This window comes from Passer domesticus, chromosome 15, assembly GCF_036417665.1.
Source record: "Passer domesticus isolate bPasDom1 chromosome 15, bPasDom1.hap1, whole genome shotgun sequence".
Lineage (NCBI taxonomy): Eukaryota > Metazoa > Chordata > Aves > Passeriformes > Passeridae > Passer > Passer domesticus.
In genome coordinates, this window is record NC_087488.1 from 8,528,251 (window position 1) to 8,554,322 (window position 26,072).

Consider the following 26,072-nt stretch of genomic DNA (forward strand, 5'->3'; position numbering starts at 1 on the left):
TCCTGGACACATTAAATGCCACCACACTGCAAGGGCACCGACGAGTTCCCTGGGCCCAGCTACGTCAGTGAATGGCACGACTTGTAATTCATCCTGTCAACAAGTGGGTGTGTTAATCAAGGGGAAAATTTGTGCAATTGGCTGATCCTGATTCCAATTAATTTCCCATTAGCAGATTTCCTAAATCACTAGCAGCATGCCTAGTTACAGATGATGCCAATAACTCTTGGCACATATGGCCTTCCTGCCATTGTGGGGGGAGCGGGCTGGTGCAGTCAGAAGGGAGAATTTGGAGGATCCTGGTGCCTTTCTTAAAGTAAGGATTTTTACCTGAATGTTTTTACAGAGGGGCTGCTTATTGGAGGACACGTGTCTTGATCTAGATTGATCTCTTTGTAAAGAGAAATTAGGTTTTGTGTGATAAGAAGCCAAATTTGCAGTAGCATGTGCATTGTGAATTTTGACAGTTTTGATTTCTATTCCAAATTAATAGTTAAGATTCTGGCTTCTGATTCAGAAGACTTTTTACAGGATCTGACTTCTAAAACATGCAGAATTGTGTGTTAGAGAAGGAAGAAACAATTAGCATACCTGGGTATTGTAGGGTTGTATAGTGCTTCAGGATCCTGCTGCTTGAAGAGTTGCCTTAAAATCAACCTATCATGGGGACTCTTTCAGAAGAGTGGAAGTTTAGGGAGCTGGGACTTGCTGGATGGGACCTCTGGACTTAGACCCTGAGCAGTATGGTATAACAAAAGAAGTTAATTTTCATAGAGATATCTTATAGTTTTGGATATTTTTTTAAATCCCTGCTTTGTACATTAGGTTTAAGTTGCAATAAGGCCTCTGACAAGAGTTGCTCCACCTGTTTCCTACAAGTTTGTTGTTCCTTTGTCCCTGGAAATAAATGTCTGATCTTCCCTGCTTTTTGGGTATGTGGCAGCCCCTGCTGCGCTGTAGAGGGACTGGGTATACACAGAACATCACGAGTCAGTGTGCAATAAATTAAATAATCCTTTGCCTCTGTTGGAAATGGCAGACTTTAGGTTGGGCATGATTTTCTGCCAGCACCCTCAGCCCCAGGTGGTTACCAGTGCAGTTTTGGACCCCGGCAGAGCCTGCATTCCCTCAGGAACACTGAACTCACCACCAGCCCTGGGAGCAGCTGCTGAAGCAGGATCAGTTACTCAGCCCTGGAATTTAGCAGCATGAGGAAGTGGGGGGAAAGAAAAACACGAAGCAAATAGTCTGGCTGGGGGGAAGGAAAATTAATTTTATTTTATAATTAAGCTACAAAGCAGGATGACAGACTTCATAAACTGAGTTCTGTTTCCCCAGACAAGCCAATTAATGTACATGGTTGCAATGATATGTGTTTTAGCAAGAAGCATGAAGAATAGTGTGTTTCAAGTTAGGAAAGTTACAGTTGAAGCCTTTAACATGCACAGTCAGCTAGATATAAAATACCAACAAATCTATCTTAACAAGCTTTTAAAATGTATTTGGAGTAATGAGGAGAAAATATAGGAAGACTTATAAACACACATGAAAGTAATTTCAGCAGTTATAGATTGCATAGTATAGTGAAAACATTTCAGTTACTGAGCAGCAGTAAAACGTGTTGACTGTTTAATTTGTACACAGTTTTTTTAAATAGCATTTTAAAAGTTGCCTTTTGGCGGAGAGAATACATAAGGATGTCAACTTATTGTAAGGCAGATGGCTGATGAGAGCTCAAGTCATCCTCAAGGTTAGAACAGTTGTGTGAGAATAATGCTCCTGAGGATCTGGCATGTACATGGCTTTGGATGGGTCCATAAGCAATTCCAGTTGTGGATCCCACCAGCAAAGGCATTCTTGATTAGCAGCTGGATTTCAGATGCTTTGCTGGGGCCTGTCCTGGCCTCGTGCTGGACAAACTGCTTTTCATTCCATGGACCATAGAAAGGGCCTAATGAGAAATTGTCTTTTCACCAATGGCTACAATCAAAGAGAACAGGGGCCTCATAGCTGTTTGTGAAACAACTGCACATTTTTTTTTTTTATCCAACAACCATGCAGGACTCCCAGTGTCCTTATGAGGCCTGGAAACTTCATCACAGGTATTAATGGTTCCTCACCCTGGACAAGAAGTTCCATGCTTCCATCTGAGAGGCAGATGCTTTTCAGTCCTAAGGGCAGTAGTTTGCATGATAATAACAAAATTGTACATACTTGACCATGTGTGAAGTCCAGTTAAACCCACTGCACATCAGCAAAGGGAAAAGCAGCGGAAATGCTGAATGAGCTGCAATTCCCAGGAGAGAAGGAATCAGTCTGTAAGGACTAAATGGCAGCACAGATGTGCAAGGGCAGACCCTGCACTTCAATAGCAGAGCATGGTGCTCTCTCTGCACGCTGCAAGGCTCCTTTTTGATGATTTGTCTCCTCCCCTACCCTGGCAATGCCTGAGGAGAATATCTGATTGTAAGGCAGCCTGGCTCAGGCTGAGGGCAGAGCTGAGCTCCTCTAAACCCAGCAGCCCTGGGAGTGCTCTGCTCTACTTCTGACTCTTGTTTTCCCTAAGAAATGCTCAGCCATTTGGACTGATACCAATTGAATACAGCCACAGGTCTTTGAGCTGGAAGTTGTTAGTTCAGCGACTGCAAATTTCGTGTTCTCGTTGGTTGTGCCAAGCTGTTGTTTCTTGACTCATCAATGTGTTGGAATGCCAGGATCTGCAGCAGTCATTTTTATGGTGCTTGGGTGGGGCTCATGTGTGACTCCCAGATTCTGTAGGCACAGGCCAAGGTGTCCTGGGGGAGCTCTGTGCTACCAAACCCACGGAAGAGTCCATTCAGTTGTGTCATTGCTGCTGGGATGAGGGCTGGAGAAAAGCTCTGCTATTCTGAAGATCAGTAAGAGGCCTCAAAATAGCAGTCCAGAGTTTACCTCTCTTTGTGGCTTGGTGCAATACCCCATGAATCAGCAGCAGTCAAGTCTTGTTTCCATCTATTTTCCCCCTCTGTTAGATGAAAGACCAGGGCCCCACGCTTGAGTAAGAAAGTTTCACCAGCAGATCCTTCTGCTTGTGGATGGCCCAACTGCATTCCTTGAGCAGAGAGCCAGCTCCAGCCACGTCTGGGCCAAGTTACCCTGCACCATCTCTTGTCATTACACAGGAGTGAGCAGCCCTGGTTTTCCATCTCTTTTGCACACATTAGTATAGCCCTGCTGCATTCCAAAACCTGCAGGGAGGCTCTTTGCAGAGGTGCACAGTTCAGCTGTGGAGGTGGCATCGGTGCTCCCATTCCTCCCAGGGGTTAACCTGCTGCTGCAGCCATAAAAAAGGGAAATAGATCACTAGTTTAGATTACGTTGTAGTTTTATTTCTCTTATTGTCCATGTGTTTAGTTTATCTCTACATTCAGGATCCTTCACGCAAATTATCACTGACTCTGCTTAACTAATTGGTACTTGTATATGCAAGATTGGTGATCATCTATACTAATATTATTGACCTGTTTACCCCTTAGTGCTCTCTGTTTTTTCCAGGTGAATGCAATTAGAGTGTAATTAATTATCAAGTAGCTATGTTCCTTTTATTCTGACATTGTAACAATCACTGAGATCAGCACAAAATCCTGAATCCATAGCACATTGTTTTGTGCTTTCCCTGTAGAGTCCATTGGACATTTCCTGGACAGCAAACACAAGTAGTGGATACATAATGTATTTCAAGACCTATAAAAGTTTCATCCTTGTGGGCCCACTGGGAGGAGGATGCTTGAATGTAACTTTTAATTGTAGAGCTGAGAAATGAAATGCAGATAAGGGATGGTTACTGTAACTGGCAGCAGACCAAAGTAAATGTTGGATGCAGCTATCCGTATCCATGAATACATGAGTAACTTTATGCTCTTGCGTTGTTTAATTGGATTCTGTGGGACTGTGAGTTTGAGTACACTTGCTCATGTGTGGGTGTTGTCTGAGGATCAGGCTGCTGCGAGTACTTTCATGGTCGCAGAGGAACAGTTTCCCGGCGGCCGTGGATGAGGCGGGTGAGGCTCTGCCCGCTGCGGCACAGATCCCATCTCCCGGGGCAGCGCGAGAAATTATTCCGAATAAAAGCTGCACGGCAGGCTCGGGGTGCGCTCCCTGACGGCTGGGCGAGCTGCTGGCTCTGAGCGGGTCCCCGGTCCCAATCCCGGTCCCAATCCCGGTCCCCGATCCCGATCCCTGTCCCGGTCCCGCGCGGGCTCCGCTCCCCCCTGAGCCGGTGCTGCGGCGCCACCTGGCGGCCAGGGGGCGGAGGCGCGGCCGCTCCCGGGGGAGCTCGGGGGAGCTCAGGGGAGTTTTGGGGAGCACAGGAGGGCTCGGGGGAGCTCAGGGGAGTTTTGGGGAGCACAGGAGGGCTCGGGGGAGCTCAGGTGAGCACAGGATGCTCAGATGGGCTCAGGTGAGTTTAGGAGAGCACAGGAGGGCTCAGGTGAGTTTAGACGAGCACAGGAGGGCTCATGTGAGCTTAGGAGAGCACAAGAGGGCTCATGTGAGCTTAGGAGGGCTCAGGTGAGTTTAGGCGAGCACAGGAGGGCTCAGGTGGGCACTGGCCACCCCTCCAGCCCGGCACACCCGTGTTGTGACCCGGGGGGCTGCCCTCTTTCCCCCTTTGCCCAGCCTTGCAGGTGGAAGCGCTGGCCCTCCATAAGCACGGCCCCTTGCCTGCACAGGATTCTGTCCGGCCGTGCTCTCCCGATGCTGGTAACAGCCGGGAATTGGTATTCAGGAGAGGAGAATGCTACGTGTTCTAATAGTTTTACGAGAAATTTTCCAAGAGCGGTGCTCTAATGCTGAGCTCAGCTTTCCATGGCAGGTTTTACTGGTTTGAGATGGAAAATAGCTGTTAAAAATGGAGAGGGAGGAAAAAGTAAACACCCCAAAGTCTAGTGATGACAGGTTGGAATACAATTATCTGAGCTTCTGCTGGCTGGAAAGCCCTGCAATACTGAGGGCTGCAGGAGACTCTTGGAATGATATTGCAAGAAGCTTGAAAAATATGTTCTGTATTGTCCCTAAGATTTAGGTGGCAGGGTGAAATAGCCAAATTTCATTAGCAGAACACATCAGAGTTCCTTATGTAATTCTCCTCTTTCATCATAGTAGTTTTATATGTGTTTTCTAACATATGCACTTACCTGAATATGCTGCAGGCATTCTAGAATATCACCATACCTGTGGGGTACATGACACAAATTAGGCCAGAGGATTTCAGGATTCATCACGTTATCACTCTTCTTGGCAGTTTATGCAGCTCAGAAATGGTGGACCATGAAGTCCAGCTTTTTAATATCCACAAACAGATTCTGGGGCAGAATCAGCTGTGAGTGTGGCTTTAATGACTCAAATCAGTTTCCTCTGTCAGAATGTGAATGGAGCAGAGCAAAGAGCCAGTCCATTTTTAACTCCTCCTTCTGATTAACAAAAATAGTAGCATGTGAAGGTAAAGCTTCTTCCCCTAAATCAGGATTTGCTCCCTGGCTGTCCTGTAAAAATAACTCCAGAACAATACCTGGAGACACCAGACCTCCTCTCTTTCAGTTGTATCACTAGGAAATTGCTCCTTTGCTAAATTGAGGTTGTTTCAAATCTTAGTCTGATGCAAGGCTTGGATTACAGAGGCTGCTTTTCATCGGGATTTACATGAGAAAAGATAGCGTTCTCCACCCTCACATACTTTCATTTCTGCTTTTCAGAGCTTTTCTTAGCTTCCTGCAATACTGAGAATTGCTTTTCTCTTCATTGAGGGAAGGCTGGTGACTTTGACAGCTGCTGGGGTATCCATAGTCTGTCACTTACAACAGCAAGTCACAAGAGCTGAAATTCTGCCTGCATCTCTCAAAATAGGTTAGGTAGTTAGCAAAAGCATTAACAGAGCCATTCCTTATACATTATGATTAATTGAGCATGAATTATGAATTATAGTTCACATTTGGTGCTCAGCATGCTGCTTAGGAACACTTGTCACATGTGGTACTCTTCCATTTTCCAGAAAGAATTAAAGGATGTTTATTGAGGAGAAGGAAGTATTTTGATGTTACTGTGGCATAAATTGGAATAGCTTCACCGTTCAGTGATTTTAGTTTGGACTTCATCCAGCATTACTCAAGGGATAATTTTACCCAATTTTTGTTGCATTTCTTCCTTCAGATATTTTGTTGTTTGTGGGTTCTGTATTCCCTCTCCACTCCCATTTCAAGGGAGTTCCTGATACTCAGGTTTATGGCTTCACCTTTGTTCCTAATCCAGGTGCTGTAGGGTAGGACAACAATATTCTGATTTTGGGGGAAAAATAATATTTTAGGCTTTACATCTGTTTGGATTTTTTTTTTAATAATAAAATGACAGTTTTAAAATCAATGTTATTTCACTACATCATTAGCATAATGGTAGTGGGGATGAAAGAGCTGTACTGAGCCTAGAAGAAACACTAAAAATTTAATACACTGCATTACATGTAAATCAGGGCAGGTATTTATTCCACAATTTTGAAAAAACAGGAAAACATACCTACATACTGGGACTGAAGAGGTTGTTTTGTTCTGGTGTTATGCTAACATCAGGTTTTTCGGTTGAGTTCTAAACAGAATAGTTCTGGTTAAATGCCCAAAAATTGTGGTTTTTTTCACCAAATTCACCCCAGCCTCTGAATCTTCTAATCCAAATCCCCCTCAGTTTGTCCCTCTAGCACATTTCTCTGTGCCACCTCTTTTCTGTGTCCCAGCTGTGATCTTCAGCTCCCAGGGAAGGACCTTATTGCATGTAAAACCCCGGTGACAGAAACAGGATTGCTGGGCTGGTGACAAGAGCTGATTTGCACCCAGGGACCTCTGCTGGGGAGGGCTCTCAGAGCAGCACAGACCCTGTGACTGTGACACAGCAACATCAGCTTCTCCCAGCAAGAGGAGCCCCTGCAGGCCCTTTCACAGATCTACACTCCACTGCACATTGCAGATCACTTAAATCTTCTTTGGGGTTTGTTCTTTCTTCAATTTTTGTTTTATTAAAATAATCAACACTTGCAGTGTTACTTACAATGGGATGAAGTGGAGGGAAGGGGCGGGGGAGAAAAAGAGTTCTTCAAGTCACTGATTTCTTTTGAAAGTAATTTTGCCCTGTGCTTACTTATACAGATAAATCCATGGTTCTAATTAAAGCAACTACATGTGCAAATGTAAATGGATTTTTGCTTCTGCTTTGAAGGTGCTCATACATAGGTCTTGAAACTTTTTGTGAGCCTCATGGCTCTCCCGTGGGATGTTTTCCATAGGACAACCACAAAGTGGGTAATCAATTGTAAAACACAAATTCTGGTAGTGAAACATCAATTTTTCAAGTAACTGTGAAGAGCAAAATGAAAAGAAGATGTAGTTTTTCTGTAGAAAATTCCCAATCAGAGAAAGTGATGATGGTTTGGAACTGAGGATTTGTTGAAAAATCTGAGTTTACCCAGTCTTAGAGACCTTATTTTTACAAGCTCTAATACTTTTGATTTTGAGAAAGATCTTACAAAACAAGATCCCTCTACATGTAATTTATTTAGAGGCAAACCATGTGTAGCAACCTTCTTATTCAAGGAAGATATAAAGAAGAGTCACCTGGATGTTATCCACAGTCTCCTAAAGACATGCCTTGACAAGCCTAAAAAAACTAATGTTATTTATTACCTAAGGGCCAAGGGTACCAGAGCAGAGGAACTAGTACATATTACATAAAATCTAAATATTTTAGCTGTAGTAATGGTTATTGTATGCAGAGTATAAATATACATTAATAGAATTTTTGAATGGGTGGAATTGGACTGCTCTGGAAATTCTTTCTTGATGTTCCTGGTTCCTACAAACTGCTAACTCACCCCTACTGGTACTTAGTGCCATGTCTTAACTTGTCCTACCTCATTATTTAATTAATATCTGCTTCTGTAACTCTAATTTTATTAGTGTAGCTTTAAGCATATGAACTAATCCAAAATTCTTTATAATTAAAGTAGAATATATCACAAAAATGGTAATTTGTCCAGAACAACCATTTCCCTACATTTATAAATTGAAAAATTATTAAAAAAACAGGGTCCATTTTTGTAATCTTTTCTCAGCTTGCACAGACATTAGTTATACCTTGGACCATTTAAGGGAATTTCTTTTTTTCCTAAACCTGCCTTGATGTGACCTTTAAACTAGAGATGATGACGATGACTCCCTGTGAGTCCAGGGTGAGTGTCCTATGGGCAGTTTCAATCCCAGCCTTTCCATGCAGTCCCAGCTGCAGAGTCAGCCAGCCCCTTTCCTGACCTCAGCTGTGCTAAACAACATAGCCTCGTTTTTTTTGTGTGAATCTTGATTCTCTTTTATTTCAACAAACGTTTTCAGCCCCTAGAACTTCTCAGCAGAAAGGGTGTTCCCCCTATTCCCTGCCCTTTCATTACTCCTTTGGTTTTGACACCTTTCAGTTTATTAACTTCACCACTGTGGATGTGGTGCTGGATTTAGTACTCTGCTCATGGCTGAGGCAGTATAGGGTCTATATAGCTTATTCCTGAAATGCTGAGTCACATCAGCATTGTATTTTGGCCATGAGGAAAGAGGAAGATGCCCATGCCCACAAGATTTCTGCAGTTTCTGTGCTCACTGAGTTTCTCTGTGGTTATGTTGTGTCTTTGCTGCTGGTACATTTTCTTGCAGAGGGAGGATATACCACAGTACTTATCTTCCCTGTGCTTGTGCTGGCTCTCAGGGGAAATTTGGCCTTTTTAGTATGCAGTTCAAACGCTGTCTGAAAAGGAGTCATGGTTTGGATAATAATTTTTCAAACAAATTTAATACACTGATTTCCTTGGGATGAAGATAAAGTACCATTCTATCCAAGATGCACCTAAAGGGCAACTTGTTTGAGTTAAGTTTACTGAAACAGAAGTGACAGAATATCAATTTGTTTTCTAACTTCATGTCATAGTTGAGAATCAAATAAGCAATTACCCAAGAGTAAATTGGATTTATTTCAGTATCAGATTTGCAGTTCACTTGTTGGTTTATTTGATTGAGATAAAATAGCCCTTCATTTTACAGTAAACATGCTCAAGTATTGCATTTGTTTCTTGGCTCCTTCAAGAGCTTGTAGATCCTCAGCCTAGAGTTGAAAACATTCCTGATACATAACATGAGACTGACTGACTTAACACCAGAAGCCTTCCCTGCAGCAAGGTGATGAACAGTCCCAAATGTCTCTCGCTTTGCAGTGAGGTGACTTCTAAGCTGGTGCCAATTTATTCATGTCAACTTCTTCCATCATTTGCATTTACCAAAACACCAAAATTAAGTGTAAAAATAAGATTTCATGCATATGTATTTGCTTAGTCAAAAGCTTCAACCCAGTGTAAATATAGATCCAAGTTATATGACCCAAAAAGGGTAAAACTTTATCTTTTGTTTTAGAAACATGGCATTTTCAGATTCTTCCTAGATTTTTCCAAATGTTCAGATGCCTATAAATAATCCAAATTGTCCTACTAAAAGGAAGCAAATTTCAGCAGACTTCCTCTTTCTGTTTACCAAAGAGCTCTCACTGTAATTTGCTTTGTTACTAATTATGATTTACACAAATATTGCTGCTCCCTAACACTGCCTAAGGCTCCTAGACAGCTCCAAGGATTACTGCAAGGAACTGTATGTGCTCACTTCTTGGCCTCCTGCTCAAGGTGATGGAATTGCTTCCTTCCCCTGCACTCACCCACCATGTATTTTGCAAAATGTGTCAAATCAGACTCTCCCAATTCCTTTTTCTCAATCTGAATTAATTCCCATGGTAGAGAGGAAAAGATCATGTTGGTTTTGTTTCAGTTCATCTGTAATACAGAATTATTTTGGAACATTCTATTACAAATTACATCTGTATTAAAAAAACACATTTTTTATCTAGAATTGTAACGCCTCTCTAGGCCAAACAGAATTTTGATGAAATGTATGAAGCTTTTTGCCAAATCCCTGAGCCACCGAGAGTCATTCCATTCTACACAAATCAAATTCATGCATTTATAATAAGTGTTAAAGAAAATCCAAACATGACAATTGAGGTTTTACAAGCCTGAAAATTATAGCCCAGCCATGATAAGTGATGTTCTGACAGCAATGAAAGTGAAATTTGGCGGCCAAAAGCCGTATTTAGCTGTTTGCTGTAATGGCTGTGCTCACCATGAATTCTGAAGGAGAGGGGCAATCTCGGCCACGCAGTTGCAGTGCATGCAACATGCAAGAAACAGCCAGGGATCTACCTGCAGAATAACTGCAGGGTGAGCTCAGTCAATGAAAAGCAGAATTAGCTCTGAATGAGGGGCTCAGAGGAGCTGCCCACACAGGGCTCTGCTGGAGCTCACAGGCACTGCCCGACCTCGCTGCCACTGCCCGCTGGGGTGGGAAATGCAGCACTCTCCTGGGGGGCTGCCAGCCTTCCACAAACACTGAATTCTGGTCTCCTGTTTCTGCTCTTTGCAAACATTTCTTAAGCCATGACTGGATCTTCTTATTGCAATTGTTTCTCAAGATTCTTTCAGTGAAATAATACTGTATATTAATACTGTTTATTTTTCTAGCATCCTGATTTGCAGATAGGAAACATCAAATTCAACTATGTTTCCACATAGAACTGAAGGGCTCCTGCCCCTTTGGTTCCCCTGCTAGCGTGTTCTGTAGTATTGCAGCATATTGGGATGGAAGGGATCCTGAAAAGTCATTTTGATCTCGAGGAAAATCAGAAGCACTTAAGCCACTCCAACAGCTTATTCAACTAAACTGTTTTGGAGATCTCACAACTTCCCTAAATTATCTTAACAGTGCCTAGAAAGTTTTATTAATGTCTTTCTAAACATTTTCTTGTTGTAATTGAACTCAGAACAACTAATTGTTTTTCTCTTTCCAACAGTCTTATGTATATTTAAAGGCCGTAAGCTTATCTACTAATATTGTCCCAAGATACATATTTTCATTTCTCTTTTTTCCCCTTATGACACAGCACAGATAGGCTGTGTCACAGAATTTGCCATTTCCAATGTAACCCCATGCTGGGTTAAGGACTTAGATGGTTTGCTCATTGACTTTTAGCAAGGGGTGGTAAAGCATACAGCACTTTCTCCTCCACAAGATTTTTAATTGTTTCTGTGACACTTCTGCTTGGCCAACAGTGATATTTTGCAGGTTAGTCCAGAGGAGGAAGCAAAGAACAGCAGAGACAGAAATATTTCTCCTTGTTCAGAGTGCTCATTTTCATTTCTCCATAGCAAGACTAAGCAGTTTTTTAGCCCTTTTGCACAATTACTTAGAAACCCGGGGAGGGGGTTGCTCTTTTCACTCATTTCTACTTCCTTTCCAGTCCAGCTGTGTCAGAGGACAAGATCACCATTCTCAAATAGTCTTTACTGCTCTGAAGGAGAGCAGTTTGTGAGAGTCCTGCCTAATAGGCTTCTGACAGAGCCAGCTGGGTAAGTTTAAAATTTATAAATGGATAGTCTGAGCTATGTCAAACAAATTTGCTTGAGGAACTGTAGGAGTGTTCCTGTATGTTTTCAGTAGAATTATCTCCACCAGGGAATGAGGACAAGTATTAGCAAGCCTTGGAGGACATAAGAAAAGTAAGTTGGACATGTGATTCAAAGATACTGAAGGCTCAGAGCTTGCCATAATACTGCTTTTAGGGGAATGGCCAGGACTCTAAGAACAGGCAGCAGTGTTTTACAAAGCAGGGTTAGAAATGTTATGCCAATGTGAAGCTAAGAGCTGGTGCCCCTGCAGCCAGACCCCAGGGTAGATATGGGACCAGCCACTGATTGCTCTGGGTCACTTGCATTGCTGTAAGTCAGGAGCCAGCACGGTGAAGTCCAAAGATGCCCTGCTGTGAGAGCAAAATCAGGCATCTTTTCCATATGCTGGGATTTATTTGCTGTTTGGGATTTACAGTCATCTCTGGCAATTGCTTCTTGCAGCCACAAAACCAAGTATATCCTATACTGAAGCACAGCAATAACAAGATTTGAATGTCATTAGGGGCTGCTCCTACACATCTTGTATTAAAGCAGCTAAGTGTTTAACCCATGAATAGAACTCCTATTATCTTTGCTTTTGAAACCTCAGTATAGATCACTTAACCACTCTGCAAGAAATCCCGTGAGAGACCAACAACAGCAGGGAACAAAGTTGGGCAAGAAATAGCAGATTGTATCTTCTAGACCTTTCTAAATACATTTTTCATATGAGTGCAGTCAACTTGAATATTACTTGTAATATAGATTAACTTAAGACAGATTTTTGCAGAGCATGAGGCTCTGAGAATTTGGTCAGATTGTTTTTTCACTGAAAAGCTCTGCCAATTATCTACAGCACAAAGTAGAGAATAATGCATGAAATGCATAATATGCCTTTTTCTTCACTACATGGGGCTTAAAAATAAATGATACAGATCCTCTTTGCATTTTTCATCTGTGCTCAGGTAAATCTAAGTGTGAGGTAAGAATCTGTTTCAGTGGAGTTCATCTAGCAGAATGAGCTACCAAATTTGTTGGTTCAGTTTCCAGGCAAGAATGTGGCCATTTGAGAAATTTCAGTGTTATATAGGATCAGCTATAGTCTCCTCAACATTTGTGTAAATCTGGAGGATCAGGGTTAAGGAGGTAATAGCAATGTGAGATCTGCCTGTATATAACTTTTTGAGAAGGATTCTAGAGCCTCTTTTTTGGCTAATAAGCAAATTACCTTATTCACTAAATAATATTTTATGAATAGTATCTGATCTGCATAGCATCATTTTGTAAGGCCTCAATCCAGCAAAGCTCCTAAGTACATGTTTTGATTGAAGCCCTTGCATATGTCCCCAAACTCACTGGGACCATAAATGTCATTAAGTGCTTTCTTGGGTTGAGATCTAATTGCTTGAATTTATAGGAATTTCAAGTGCTTATTTACATCATGAGACATATAAAATATTTTATTATAATACTTTTCAGCAAAAGAAAGATCTAATGAAGAACTTTCACTAATCAAGAAAGGTGTGTGCCACTATTACATCAAATTGCAATACTAGAAGCCATCCCAGGGCAAAAGAGCCATATGTCACACAAGTCACTGTGTTGAAAATGCAGATTGTGTTGAAGTGGATCATTCATGTGTTGTCAAAATTTACTACAATTCAGAAGTTGGATTAAAATTCATCATAACATTTTGTTTGATCTTAAGGGTGACTTGCACAATATGGACAAATAACTTGTTATATGGACTTCCTGAAGAATTTATCTTGTATTTTAATTTGGAGAATACAATACTTGAATTGTTTAAGGGCACAGTGTAGTCACTTAGGGTCTACTTATTTTCCCTTTCACTGAATAATATTTAGTTTATTTTCTTAATTTTCTCTGCCTGTGCAAGAAACATAAAACCTTTTAGCATCAGTCCTAGGGTAAAATATTGCAATTTAAATTCCAATCCCTAATCTGTATTCTGGGAGCTACACTTTTATCCATGGCATCTCCTTGTCTATTCAAAAGGCCTATGCATGCATATCCTGGGTTTTGTGCATACAGGCATTTAGGTATTTGAGCAGGCAGGTGTCTCCTGCACATCACAACAGTGGCAAACACCTCCTGGCCTTTTGGAGCAGAATGTTCTCCAGGAAAACGAGTTGTCAGATGTGTGTCATACCCACAGCTTAATAACGAAATAGGTGGAAGGAACCAGTAATTTCAGCACTGAGTTTTCATGGCAAGAACTGTACTGTACAAAAGGTAGAACTGCAGTCATGTATCTCCCTCTTATAAGGCAGACCTGAATGAAGTAGAAGCAGCAGAATTTAGTATCTCCCTCAATGAGACCACAGAGCAAACAAGCCTCTGCCTCCAGCAGCCCTCATTGAAGAGTCAGCACATCCAGAGTGCCTCTATGTGAGATGAGTATCAATTTTAAAAACTGATGGAGCTGCAATGGTGGGCACCAAACCATGCCCTCTCCTTAAAAGTGGTTATGAAAATATATGCTGTTCTGTGGTGTAACTGGGCCATGTCCATGCACACCTGACTTGTGCAGCTGCAGGCTGACACACCAGCAGACAAACCACTGATTACAAGTGTGTGCAAGCCAGCACTGCACAGTAGCCTCTGCTCAGGCACGGTCAGCAGCACAGCTCTGCAAATTGCAGGGGGCTGGTGTGTTTTCTGTGAGGTTGCTGATGTGGACAGATAGGTTTACCAGCTCTTTTTCCTTCCAGTCCTCAAGTTCATCAAAGCAGAAATTATTATGAAGCCCAAACCATACAGACCAACACTGGGATTAGCTCACTTGGCTGGAGCATGGTGCTAATAGTGCCAAGGTTGTGGGTTGGATCTCTGTATGGGCCATTCACTTAAGAGTTGGACTTGATGATCCTTGTGGGTCCCATCCAGCTCAGAAGATAAATGTATGACACAGATAAAATGTATGACACAGTCAACTTTGCCATACATGGACTAATGCCTTACTCTTAAAAAAAAAGACAAACCCTGTATGTCTTTTAAGGCACATCTGAAAACTTCCTTTTCTTGTAGCATCCAAATTATAGCCAAACTGATTTTTGCACCTGTTTTTACTAATGACTTTCTAAATACAGAAAGATTAATGATAATTATCAAGTTTGCTTGCTTAAATTTGTATAATTGTCTTTGCTCTGTAATATCCCACATAGCCCATGGTGTTGGCAGACTGGTGTCAGAGGGAAGCTGAAACACTCTTTTGCCAACTCAGCTGTTAGAAACTGCAGTAGGAAATCAGGGTACCTGCTCAGTTCCCCTCTCCCAGGAAAAATGGCCCAGATGCACTTCCCACACTCCCTGCCCTGGGAAGCTTTGTCCAAGGGTTTGGAGACTTTATGCAGAAGCTCAGGCAAATGTCCCTGTCACACACTGGCAGAGTTCCAGCCCCACCTGACACGTTCTGCTCTGTGGGACTGCCCAGTGTGCACAAGGGACACGAGTGCATCAGTGGTAGCAAAGGATCTGCTGAGGCTGCCAATACCGGGTTTGACACACCATCATAAACAATGTTTCCTGACAGAAAAGCTTGTATTAAATCAACTACCACAAAATGGCTCTGTTCATGAAGAACAGTCACGCTATTTAATATGTTTTCAGAGCAAGCTTTTATGCAGATGAATTTGTATCATATCAGGAGGTTAAGAATAAAACTTTGTCTTTAAAATACTGTATTTCCCAGTGTTAGGAAAAATGAAAGACTATTGAAATCTTCTTTAAAACCTTGTTTCCTTTCTAGTCATTCTTCCTGCAGCAATAGTGATAACTCAGTAGGAGTTTAGACACATAGAACATGTTTCAGGAGATTACTGGGATAAATCTCTACATATACTTTGCACTGGTATGACATCATAGCAAATGTAGTCTGAAAACTATTGGGTGTTCTGAAAAACTGGCTAATCATGTAAAACCAACCTACAAAGTCAACTCTTAGTGAAAAAGTCTTTTTTTCCATCTCTTCTCCTTTGATTATCCTTCTTTGTGTACCACTTGTCTTTTTCCATCAAGTGGACAGAAAAAAAGGCAAAACCTAGAATGAAAGCCCAAGCCAAAGAAACCTTCTGCATCCAAACAAAATGATATTTGCAACAGGCAGCAGTTAGTTCTAATTTAGATAATCCAAAGTAGGTCACCTTCATGAGTCTTCCAGACTTTCCAACTTAGCAACTCAGATGGTTAATAAAACAATTTTTAGTTAATGAGAGAACATCAGAAAAAAAAAAGAACTGCAGGAAGCTGTGAACTGCAGTATCTTCTTACTGAGACAGAATGCCACATGGCAAGAACAGATGGGTAATCCTTCCGTGATTATCCTCGACCACTGGCTGAAAGAAAAAGCTGTCACAACATGGAGGGCTGTATATAAAGTACATATACAGCCATTTCCCCTCATTGATAGTAAAAGGTTTTTATGCAAGAGATTATAAAGAAAAAGGGATGCTTTAATGTGATGGTGAAGGGAATAATTCTTCCATTTTCCTTCACTTCCTGAAGTGGAGCATATGCCAAGGTCCTGAACTAAATTTATCTCTCACAAGAAAGGTGTAATATACATTCCACATCCATATCAGGTATTTCATACAAACTGAACACAGAACCTGCTTTTATTGTCTTTGAATCCTGACACAGTATGTTCAGTTGACAATTTATAGACAGTGTTACCACAATGAAATGTTGGTGTCAAAAATTTGGCTTTTGCATATTCATTGACACCAGAGTTTGCATTTGTGATGTGGCAAAATGAAACCAGGGTGGATTAAGAAATGTTTGCTGGAATCTCAAGTTTTATGAGAAATGGAAGGCATTTCTTGCAAGCAGTGGTCACGTCTCTTTAGACTTTAGTTCTGCCCATGCACATAAGAGAGATCCTGAATTTTATAACCCACATGGAGAGTAGCCTGATGTAAAATGAGTACCTGGAAAAGAATTGTGGTTTTGTTTATGAAAAGAAAATGTGGAAGAGTGCATTTCCATGGTACAGTATACCTGAGTTGTGAAGAACACACATGTAAACCATAAAATGACTGAATTGCAGAACATGAAGTTAATGGTGGTTCTGTGGTTCCAAAAAATCAAAATACACTTCCTCTACCTTTGAAGTCTAGCAATATATCAGTGTTTAAAACCAAAAAGCAATGTTTTGGGAACTTTTTGCAGAGCAGACAGTGACCTGTAGTCTGAGATGGAGAAATTCTCAAGGAATAATTTCTTACCCTGTTTTGCTCTTTCAGATTGATGCTTAGACTAGTAAAAATTCCAGATTCCCAGGGAAAAGGTCTATGTCCTCCATATGTATTAAAGGGATTAGGAGTCTTGTGTTGTTCTGGTAGTGATGGAAGGGAAAAAAAAGAAAGACTTTGTCACTTCAGGGAAGAAGCCCAGTCTTCAGAAGACATTGCTACTGCAGATTACTCATTAAAAACTGCTCGTGGCCTATTTCCAACCTTTTCTATTCCCAAGGCACATTCTTTAGGTGCTGTGATTTTTTGATATCATAGGAATATATACAAATTTGCTATTTGCTCTGTATCCTTCACAGATTCTAAGACTGAGTATATTAGAGATACCCATTCTCAGACAAATCAGTTCATTCACCTTTTTCCCCTTCATCTCATAACACATATCCAAAATCTAACTTTTGATGTGATAAGGACTTGACTGTTTTTAAGAAAAATGCTAATCTTCACTCTGAAATAACTTAGTCTTCCACTGATTACAGAATGTGCTTCAAAACCGCCTATGAGTCAGGCTGTGAGTTGGAGTTCAGATAAGCCTGCAGTGTTTGTTCACCAGATGGACCATAAGCTCTGCAAAGTAGAGCAAAGGATATTGCTTATTAACACTGCTCCCAACTTCACTTATTTCTTTGTACAAAGTCTGGTTACTTGATGCAATTTTAGACTGGATTTACACTGTTAGGAGGAGGAAACAATTTTTTTTATAACAGGATGGGTAAATCTAGCAAAGTAGATCAGACTAAAATGGAACTGAGTATGGTTCCTTTATTACGTCATTTTAAGTAGGCAAGATTGATACCCTCCATTTCTCAAACACACCCACACTGAATTTACATACCTGTAGAGTGGCAAAAAAATATTTAAATCAATTATGTCTTGGGATTTGAGAGCAAGTTATCCAAGTCACAGTTGTTACCTGTGCTTAAAACACCATCTCTTTGACAGTTACGTGCAACCAACGTAATACTTACATAAGAATCAAATCTGGTTTTTCTCTCATATACTTTGTGCTAGATACTAATTCTCACCTAACATGGGGAATTTTCAGAGCGGTAACTTTCTCAAAGTGTCTTCTGTGTAACCTGATTAAATATTTTCTGATGCAACACAACTCAATCAAGCTGCAATTATTCATAAATGTTATAATAAGAAAATTAATTTAACAGTTTTATGCAGTTTATAATTTTAGTTTGTTCTTTGGATTGGTAGACTGGTACTGTTCATTTCTTCAGTTTCTGTGATTATTTTTTTCCATCTTCATATTCTCAAGATGCTCAACCTTGCCCTTTCCCCTTTTTAGTTTGAATAAGCACAAGAAAAAAAAATGTTATTAAGTATATTCTCTTCCTTCTATTTGGCTGTCTTCTTTAGCTCAGAAGAAGGATGTTTTAAACAGTTAGTGGTCATTGGTTATACCACAGTTTCAAAAATGAATGCCATACCTACTGCAATGTCCCTTCCAGATTTTACACATCTCTAAATATGGGGAAAGGAGGATGTTGAAGGAGGAAGAGTCTGCTCCTCTCTCTGCTCTGCTTTTTCTGTCAGTGCAGAAGTGTCTCATGCTGGGGCTCCCACCCTTCCACAGGGCTGACTTTACACTGAAGACTCAGATCTTTATGGCCTATAAATTATTGTGGTTTGGATACAAATCTTCTCTCCAGAAGGGATTTCAGTAGGACATGTGTGAGACTGAGCATGCACTGCTGTTCCTCACTGCCCTATCAGTCACAGTAATTATATACAGAGATTAGGAACAGCCAGAGACATTTCCCAGCATAAATGTTACCCCATAAAATCTGGAGGAAATTTTCCAATAGGTCATAAAAATTTTAAGAACCATGGATCACCAGTTCATCACAATTACTGCTGTGCTCCTTTTACAGAAAGCAGTGTTGCCCTGTGCTGAAGTATTGCCTGCCTTGGATGCTGCTGTTAGGGCTTTTAGCCATTTTAGGGTATCCTTGGGAATGAGTCTCCCATTTCCCAATGAGGCATGCAGGATTGGAATCAGGTCCTGAGGCTCTTGAGAGTGCTTGGTCATTTGGCCTCTTCAGAGTCTGTTTCTTTTCTGGCACCATGGGCACCTCCTGCCATCTACAAGCCCAAGAGAAGGCAGGGAGCAATCATTTACTAGGAGCATAACTTCCTTCTGAAGAGAAAAGCATTTAATCCCTAATAGAAGATGCTTTTATCTTATATTTGTCAGCAAATTTGCTTGACTGTGTTTACAATGCCCAATTATTTGATAGTTCAAAATAAAAAATATCCATCATCTTCCCGAGCTGTGCAGAACCTGTCAGAATATTCAGGAACACTTTGAGCCTTTTTCATTTCTTTGTTCTAACAGCTCAGTTCACTGTACTGTGGGACCAGCAAATCTGATGCATGTGCAACTGGTGTGGAAGCCCAACACTGTCAAAATTTGTTATTATGGGCTCTCTGCCATCACCCCAGCTGGCAAAAATGGGACACGGTTCCACTGCATGAATGGAAGGCCAGGCAGACGATGCTCTGCTGTCACACAGGAGGAGCCTTTCTGGGCTGACTTTCCTGGAAGTTCCTAATGATGTACTCTGACCTCTCTGTTTTAGAGACGCCTTGCAGTCAGCAATACTCAGAGAGAGACACTCCTTGAAACTGACACGTGCTTCATCTGCTCGTGAAATGTTGCAATGAAGAGTACCTCCTGTAAAATTTTATTGGTAGCCTCACTGGATCATTAGGAAAATCCCCTTAATAAAGGATGCTCCTGAATCTTATTACTTGTTTAATTTTGTTCAGATCAGAAACTAAAGCACTTCCAATGGAAACAAAATCCCACTGGTCTGTGCAAATCCTACCTGTCATTTTAAAAAGCAACTGTTCTTACCAGGAGATAATATTTTTTACCTTTGGATTTGGTTTGTAAAGTGGAATTAGGCTTAGAAAAAGAAGTACTGTGCAGGCAGATTAAAAAAACCTCCCTACTTCGGTCCTATCATCAGATAATGAGATCTCTCAGATTAGAAAGCCAATATCAGTATGGGAGAAAAAGGCAACTGAACTCGCCCGTTATGTTCACTTTTTGAGGCACCGGGCGTTCAGTCACAGTCGCCTTGTGCCTGATCCCTGCAAACCTCACCGGGCTGTGAGGTGTCGCACCTTGCTCTCGCTCTCAGTCCGCTGAGGCGAGATGATGCCAGGGACCCTTTGTGCTTCAGGGGAAAAAAAAATTAAAAAAGAAAAAAAAAACCCCAAAACATCACCTCAGGCTGGGGGCACTTGGGCCATTTTGCCCGTGAGGGGTCCGCAGGCGGGGGCTGCCGCCCGCCAGGTGCCGCGGCCCGGCGCGGCCCGGCCCGGCGCGGCGTGAGGCCGCGCTCCCTCAGAAGATGGCAGTCACCGCCCGCCCGCCGCCGGCCGCCCCCTCCCCTCCGCCCGCCCGCCCGCCGGGAGCCGCCGCCGCCCCGCCCGGCCCCTTCCCCTCACGCAGCGCCGAGCCCCCGCACCGCTCCTCCTCCGCCTCAGCCCACCCTCCTCCTCCTCCTTCCTCTTCCTCCGCCAACCCCACCCCTGGCCCCGGGCTGGCCCGGCCGCGGGCTGCCGCGCCGCCAGGGCTCCCCGCCGGCTTCCCCCATCCCCACGCGCCGCGAACACCTCCTCCTCCTTCCCCCCCTCCCTCCTTCCCCACCTCCGCCCTCCTCCTGCTGACGTCTGGCTCTGCCCGGCTGAAAACTCGGTGCCGCGGCGGATGCGGCGGCTCTCGGGAGCGCGGCGGCGGCGGCAGCAGCAGCGAAGATGGTGGCGGCTCCGTGCGCCCGGCGGCTGGCGCGGCGCTCCCGCTCGGCGCTGGTGGCGGCGCTCACCGTGCTGCTCCTGCAGACCCTCCTCGTCTGGAATTTCTCCTCCCTCGACGCCGGCGAGGAGCAGCGCGGCGGCCGCGAGAAGCGAGACCGCGGCGGAGAGCAGCGCGGGCAGCCGCAGCGGCGCGGACCCGCCGCCCCGCACGGCAAGGCGATGGTAGGCGGGGAGCGGCAGCGGCGGTGTCTCACGGCGTCTGGCGGCGCCCGTGCCGGGACTGCGGCGCGGGGAAGTTGGGCAAGTCGCCCCGGGGCTCGGTGCCCGCACCCCGCGTGGGCGCCTCCCGCAGGTGCCGCGGTGCGGGGCCGGTCCTGCCCCGGTCCGGCGGCAGCGCCCGGGGGGCCGCGGTGCAGAGGCAGAAAATGCATCCCTGGGATGCTCTCCCTTCCCCGAGAGAGGGATCTCTCGTCCCATTCCCCGCGCTGCCTGCCGCGGGCATCCCGGCATCCCTGAACTTCGCGGGAGAGCCGCCTGCCCCACACCGTCCTAGGGGTTTGTTTTAGTGCTACTTTGCTTTTTCCACTCGGAAAAGCGCACGGGCGCTGTTCGTTATTGCACAGCTCTGACAGGCCCAGGAGGTGACGGGCAGTGAAATGTAATGCAATCATTTTATTAACCGCTGACAACTCGGGGACACTGAAACTGTGCCCACACGGGATGAGGACCTTGTCTTTTAGCTCATTCTTTTGCAAACTCTTCGGTTTTCATTCAAATGACTCAGGCCTGAAACCAGAAGGGGTTGCAAATCCGGCTCTATTGCCAGTTGGGTTTTCTATTTTTGAATTTTCTATTTTTAAATTTTCTATTAGGCATGTGAAAAAGCAAATTAACAATGTTCTTGCAAACCTCAGATACGTACCACCAATACTGGTATTCTCCAGCTCAGGAGAAGCTTCCTTTGGTTTTCATTTTATTCTTTCAGCAGTAGGCTTACATAAAGTATGTGATGCCTCTGGAAGTGCATGCTTAGTTTTGTCAGTTTCTGTGTTTTTGTTTACATCCTTGAGAGAAAAAGCAAGAACGCGAGGCTCAGAGGTGACTTACCCTTGTAAATTGCAACTGAGTGGTTTGGCCTCGAAAGGCTGCAGAGAGCTGAGCTCCCAGCACACGAGTACTCCATCACTAACGTTTGGGACAATTTGTAGCATGTACCCATCCACTGAGTGCAGATCCTGCTCTGCTTTCTAGATGTGAAAGTTAAAATTCTAGTTTACTGAATTCAGTTTTTGTTTCTACAGATAATCTTATCTTGGTATTTGCTGTGCTCATAAATGTAGCTATTTAGGCTCCACTATTTTCCTCCATCACCTTACTCTCTTCCTCTTTTCCTGTCAATCAAGTATTTTATGCTTTCATCTCTCAGTCTTCAGCTTTCTCCTTCCTGATCTCTCCACTGTGGGTTACCAAGGTTGGCAGACGCTGTTACCTGGGCAGGCAGGGGGCCGGGAGAGGGCAGGCTGCACCTGGAGCTTCAGCCCCGCTGCCCAGCTCCCCAGACTTTCTAGGAAATGCTCCTCTTCTGTGGGCTCAGGGCTATGTTGGATCATGTACTCTAAGCAGTTGTCCTACAAATGTCCTGGCACAGTGTCCAGCTTGCCCTGGATGTGCTGGAACGAGTGCCAGGTTCGGGTGGAGAGCTCGTTGTTTCCGTGCTGGCCACACGCAGACACTGAATTTGAGTGTTTTGATGCTGGCAGTTATGAATCACGCCTTTTGCATACAGTTTTGATCAAAGACCTAAAGATGGAGCACTGGGGTTCTGAATGGAAAACATGTTTTAAAACACATGCTGAGTGCACCTATTTTCTCCTCATTATCTAAATGACTGGTATGGATCGCACTGGGCTGTGCCACAACGTCTGACTTTGATATTAAAAAAAATAAAGAGCAACAATGCTCAAAGCAAGCGGCAGGGTACTTAACAACACTTTGTCTGAAGGTGATTTGGCAAGGCTTCTTCAAGATGACTTTATGGTACTTGTGGTTTTGCTTAGCCTGCACACTGGGAAGGGGCCACCATCCTTAAAATTGCTTTGGTCGGAATACAAAACCTCACACTCAAGTATCCACCTATTGACTGCAATGTGTGCTTGGTGGAAAAGTGACAGGGAAATTGTCTTTGTGTAGTCTTCTGCCATAAAAACTTGGCAGCTGTGTTAAATTGGTAGGTAAAGTTACCAGTCTTGATTTCTGACTCGGTTCACGAGGAAAATCTCTGAGAAATGGAATTGTGTATCATCTATATAAAGGAAGATTTTTTTCCCCTGTTGCTTTGTTTGCACATAAAATGAAATTTAATATCCAAGCGAAGTTAGTATCCTTCTCAATCCATGTTTTCCATAGTTTGTGTATGTGAAATTGTTTTGCAGCAGTTGGAGAAGCTGACTGGTGTGAGTACAGTGGTTCCATTATATCCACATGTCTTGGGTTAAGCACATCTGAGGGGCCCTCCAAGGACTTTGCAAAGATTTCTCAGTCTTGCATTTTAACCAAAAATAGTATTGATTTCAATGTGTCTTTGGTTTGTGAGTGGAATGGTGAGTTTTAATGCATTTTGAGGAGCATACTTTTGAAAGGCTGCTAAATGTTCATCTGTGATGTAGTACTTGATTGTGGTTTTTGTACTTTTTTCACTTGCCCTGCTAACTACCCTTATGTGAGCCCTTATATTAAATAGTTATGCAAACCAGATTTTGGACACTTGGCAGAAGACAGTGCTTTACAAACCTATGTCTGAAAGTTGCCATATGAGGCTACAGTGCTTTTATTTATCTTGTTTTTAATTTGTCTCAGTCCTGTGTAAAAGACTGAAATGGGGGTCCCTATTTTACTTTACTGAGTTAGACATAAGTAAAGTGAGGATTTGGTAATCTGTGTCTGCAGGAAAAGAAACATAATCCTTTGAACCAGGTGTTTAACATATATTTAGATTTTTATTAAGTGCTGTCAGATACGTGCAATAAGCACTATCATTTGGTAGATAAAATAACATTGTGCTGTAGTAAAAGGTTTGCCACTGTACCTGCATGTAATTGAATGGGAATTGCCAACTTGGCAGGAAGAAACAATTTTGAATTGAGCAATTTTGCAACTGAAAACACTTACTGTGCTAGATCCCCTGACCAGCTACACCTGGAGCTTTCATTAATCATAAGCAGTTTCCTGCAGTTGTTCCATATTTAATTAAATCAGCTTATAGATACTTCTAAAGAAATATCAGCTGTATGGTTAGCACTGATTTCAGTGTGTACTTGCAACCGTTCTGGCAGCTGCACCCTTTGCACAAGCTTTATTCATGCAGCACTACTCAAGTGTCAAAAGCACAGAAGAATTAAGCTCCCTTTTGAGAATGTGTTGATTTTTATGGAAGGGTCTTTATCTTTGAAAAGTATGCAACAGCTTTTTGTGAAAATACTGTAAGCATGCTGCTCAGTCTTGGGTTTCCTTAGTGCAGCCTGCTAGCAATGGTGGAAGGGGCTTGTGGATGTTGTGTGTTGGGAACCCAAAGGCAAGAAAATGGGATGCAAATCTCTGCTTTGGGGCTGCTGAGGATGAGAGGGATGTGACAGCAGAGCATCTGCTGTGATGTTGCACTGACAGGCTGTTGTGCATCACAGGGATGCACTTGTGGTGCCCAGCTGTGGCCCCTGCCTTGGAAGTGGGTGTTGAAGGCACTGTCTGTGGGTACGTGCTGCTCCTTTGTGCCTCCTGCTAGCCTTGGGTTTTCACTGCTGCCTCTTGTGCCATAAAGCAGAAATGCCAGGGCACTGTTACTGTCAGTTCAGTGAAATACAGCTCTTGCCTGCTGGTGTGGGATCAAAGCATTTCTTCAGTCTGAAATTTTGTGTGTTCTTTTAAAGAAATGGTATGTTTCTTTCAGCATGAAGCTGTCAAAGGAACCAAACATATCGATAGCTCAAAATGTTGAGAACTGTAGCATGAAAAGAAAGTGTGTTTGGGGTCAGTGAGCAGTTTTAATTCCTGTGAGGTGTTTTAATTCCAAGCAGAAGTTAAGCCAGGAAGGACAGTCCTGAGGATCACCAGTGCCTCTCCTTAATTTCATATCTGCTGTGGAAAATGTGGTATTTCTTCTTCTCCTGGCAGTGAAGAAGGAGAGTGAGGCTGGGTCCTCCACAGGGTGATCAGCTGAATGTGCTCAAGCCTGTTTTTTCTTGCTTTTTCCTTCCTTGTCACCTCCTGGTGATTCATGCTGAGCTCCACCAGGTTAAAGGTGCAAGAAGCAAAAAGTAATTACAGTGTGTGCCTAAAGTCTGTAATCCCTGTTGGCTGCTGAAGCTAGGAAAGGCATCCAGGAGCTTCTCTGTTCCATGCTAAGGGTTATAAAAACTGGGATCAGTTGTTGTAACTAGAAGCAAAGCAGCAGCAACTCTAATGCTGGAAAACACCATGGGAATCATAGAGGAAAGAAAACCCAGGAGGCTTTACTCCACTTTCCCTAAGGTTCATCCATGAGTTATTTCCCCCAGCCTTTTCCAAATGCTTCCCCAAAGTAAGACCAGTGCAGAATTCACCTTGTGCATCACATAAAGGCTTGGGATTCTTTCAGGTTTGGAAATGAGAGTTCTCTTTTGAAGTGTATTTGCCCCTGGAATGTTTAGATTGTGCAGGTAGATTCCCAGCACTGTTTTGCCAGAAACAAAACACACAGCCTGGACCTACCCTGTGCTGAGCATCCGTGTGGGAGGTACAGGACCAGTGAGTTTCTGGATGGAGCTCAGCTTTGCACAGGGGTGGCAGAAGGTGTGCCTTGGAGGAGGGAGCCTCTGCCATGGGAGAGGAGCTGGGCTGCTGCTGAAAGAGTCACTGTAGTCCCTGGGAGTTCACTCTACAGAGCTGCACTTAAGTGTCAACTAAGCTGTTAAGCTCCATACAACAAATGAGTTTTCAAGAAAAAAGGAACTATCCCACCACTGGTTTATCCTTTTCGGTTCAATCAGTGAATATATAGGTTCCATATATGTACACACAATCAAATGGTATCTATTTAAATGTATTCCACTCTAAGTATCTTGTTGATGCCGACCTGTGGCCTCAGTAATTTAATCTGAACACAGGTAATGAGGGAAAACTGGTTTTCAGAAAAAAATTTCCAGACCTGAGAAGTGCAAAGAAGCTTAATGTGAGCTAATCATTTTGTGTGTTAAACTTCAGTGCAGAATGAATCAATCTCTGGAAACTGAGTCTCACTTTAGAACACCAGGCTCAGTGAAACTGCTGAGTTAAGGTACTCTGCATTGTGAATAAAATTAATAGCATCAAGCTATTATGTGGCCAAAAATGATATATTTCTTAGAGAATGGGTCCATAGTACTGACTTGACTGTTAAATACAGTTTTACTTATTATCAGGAGCTTAATCATGCTGTAATATGGCTTTAATAACAATCGAGAAGGGGA

The 26,072-nt window shown here is 43.1% G+C and overlaps 1 protein-coding gene and 2 long non-coding RNA genes across 7 annotated transcripts in view; 2 read left to right on the forward strand and 1 right to left on the reverse strand.

The window, feature by feature from the left end:
* Positions 1-140: 140 nt before the first annotated feature.
* On the forward strand, positions 141-19,593 carry LOC135281620 (uncharacterized). Its single transcript, XR_010348213.1, has 3 exons — positions 141-316; positions 11,398-11,506; positions 13,025-19,593. It is a non-coding gene; the product is annotated as an uncharacterized LOC135281620 (long non-coding RNA).
* On the reverse strand, positions 1,262-20,622 carry LOC135281617 (uncharacterized). Of its 2 annotated transcripts, none has more exons than XR_010348210.1 (3): positions 20,486-20,622; positions 5,175-16,898; positions 1,262-3,313 (listed from the first exon to the last, which is right to left on the reverse strand). It is a non-coding gene; the product is annotated as an uncharacterized LOC135281617 (long non-coding RNA). The 2 variants fall into 2 exon arrangements; XR_010348209.1 differs by lacking the exon at positions 20,486-20,622 and adding an exon at positions 17,651-17,749.
* Positions 20,487-26,072, forward strand: part of XYLT1 (xylosyltransferase 1) — a 175,607-nt gene continuing 170,021 nt past the window's right edge. For all 4 annotated transcript variants that reach the window (XM_064390643.1, XM_064390644.1, XM_064390645.1 and 1 more), the window contains exon 1: positions 20,487-20,814. In XM_064390643.1, the coding sequence (XP_064246713.1) occupies positions 20,593-20,814 (222 nt within the window). In that variant the 5' untranslated portion in view covers positions 20,487-20,592. The remainder of the gene's footprint in view (positions 20,815-26,072) is intronic.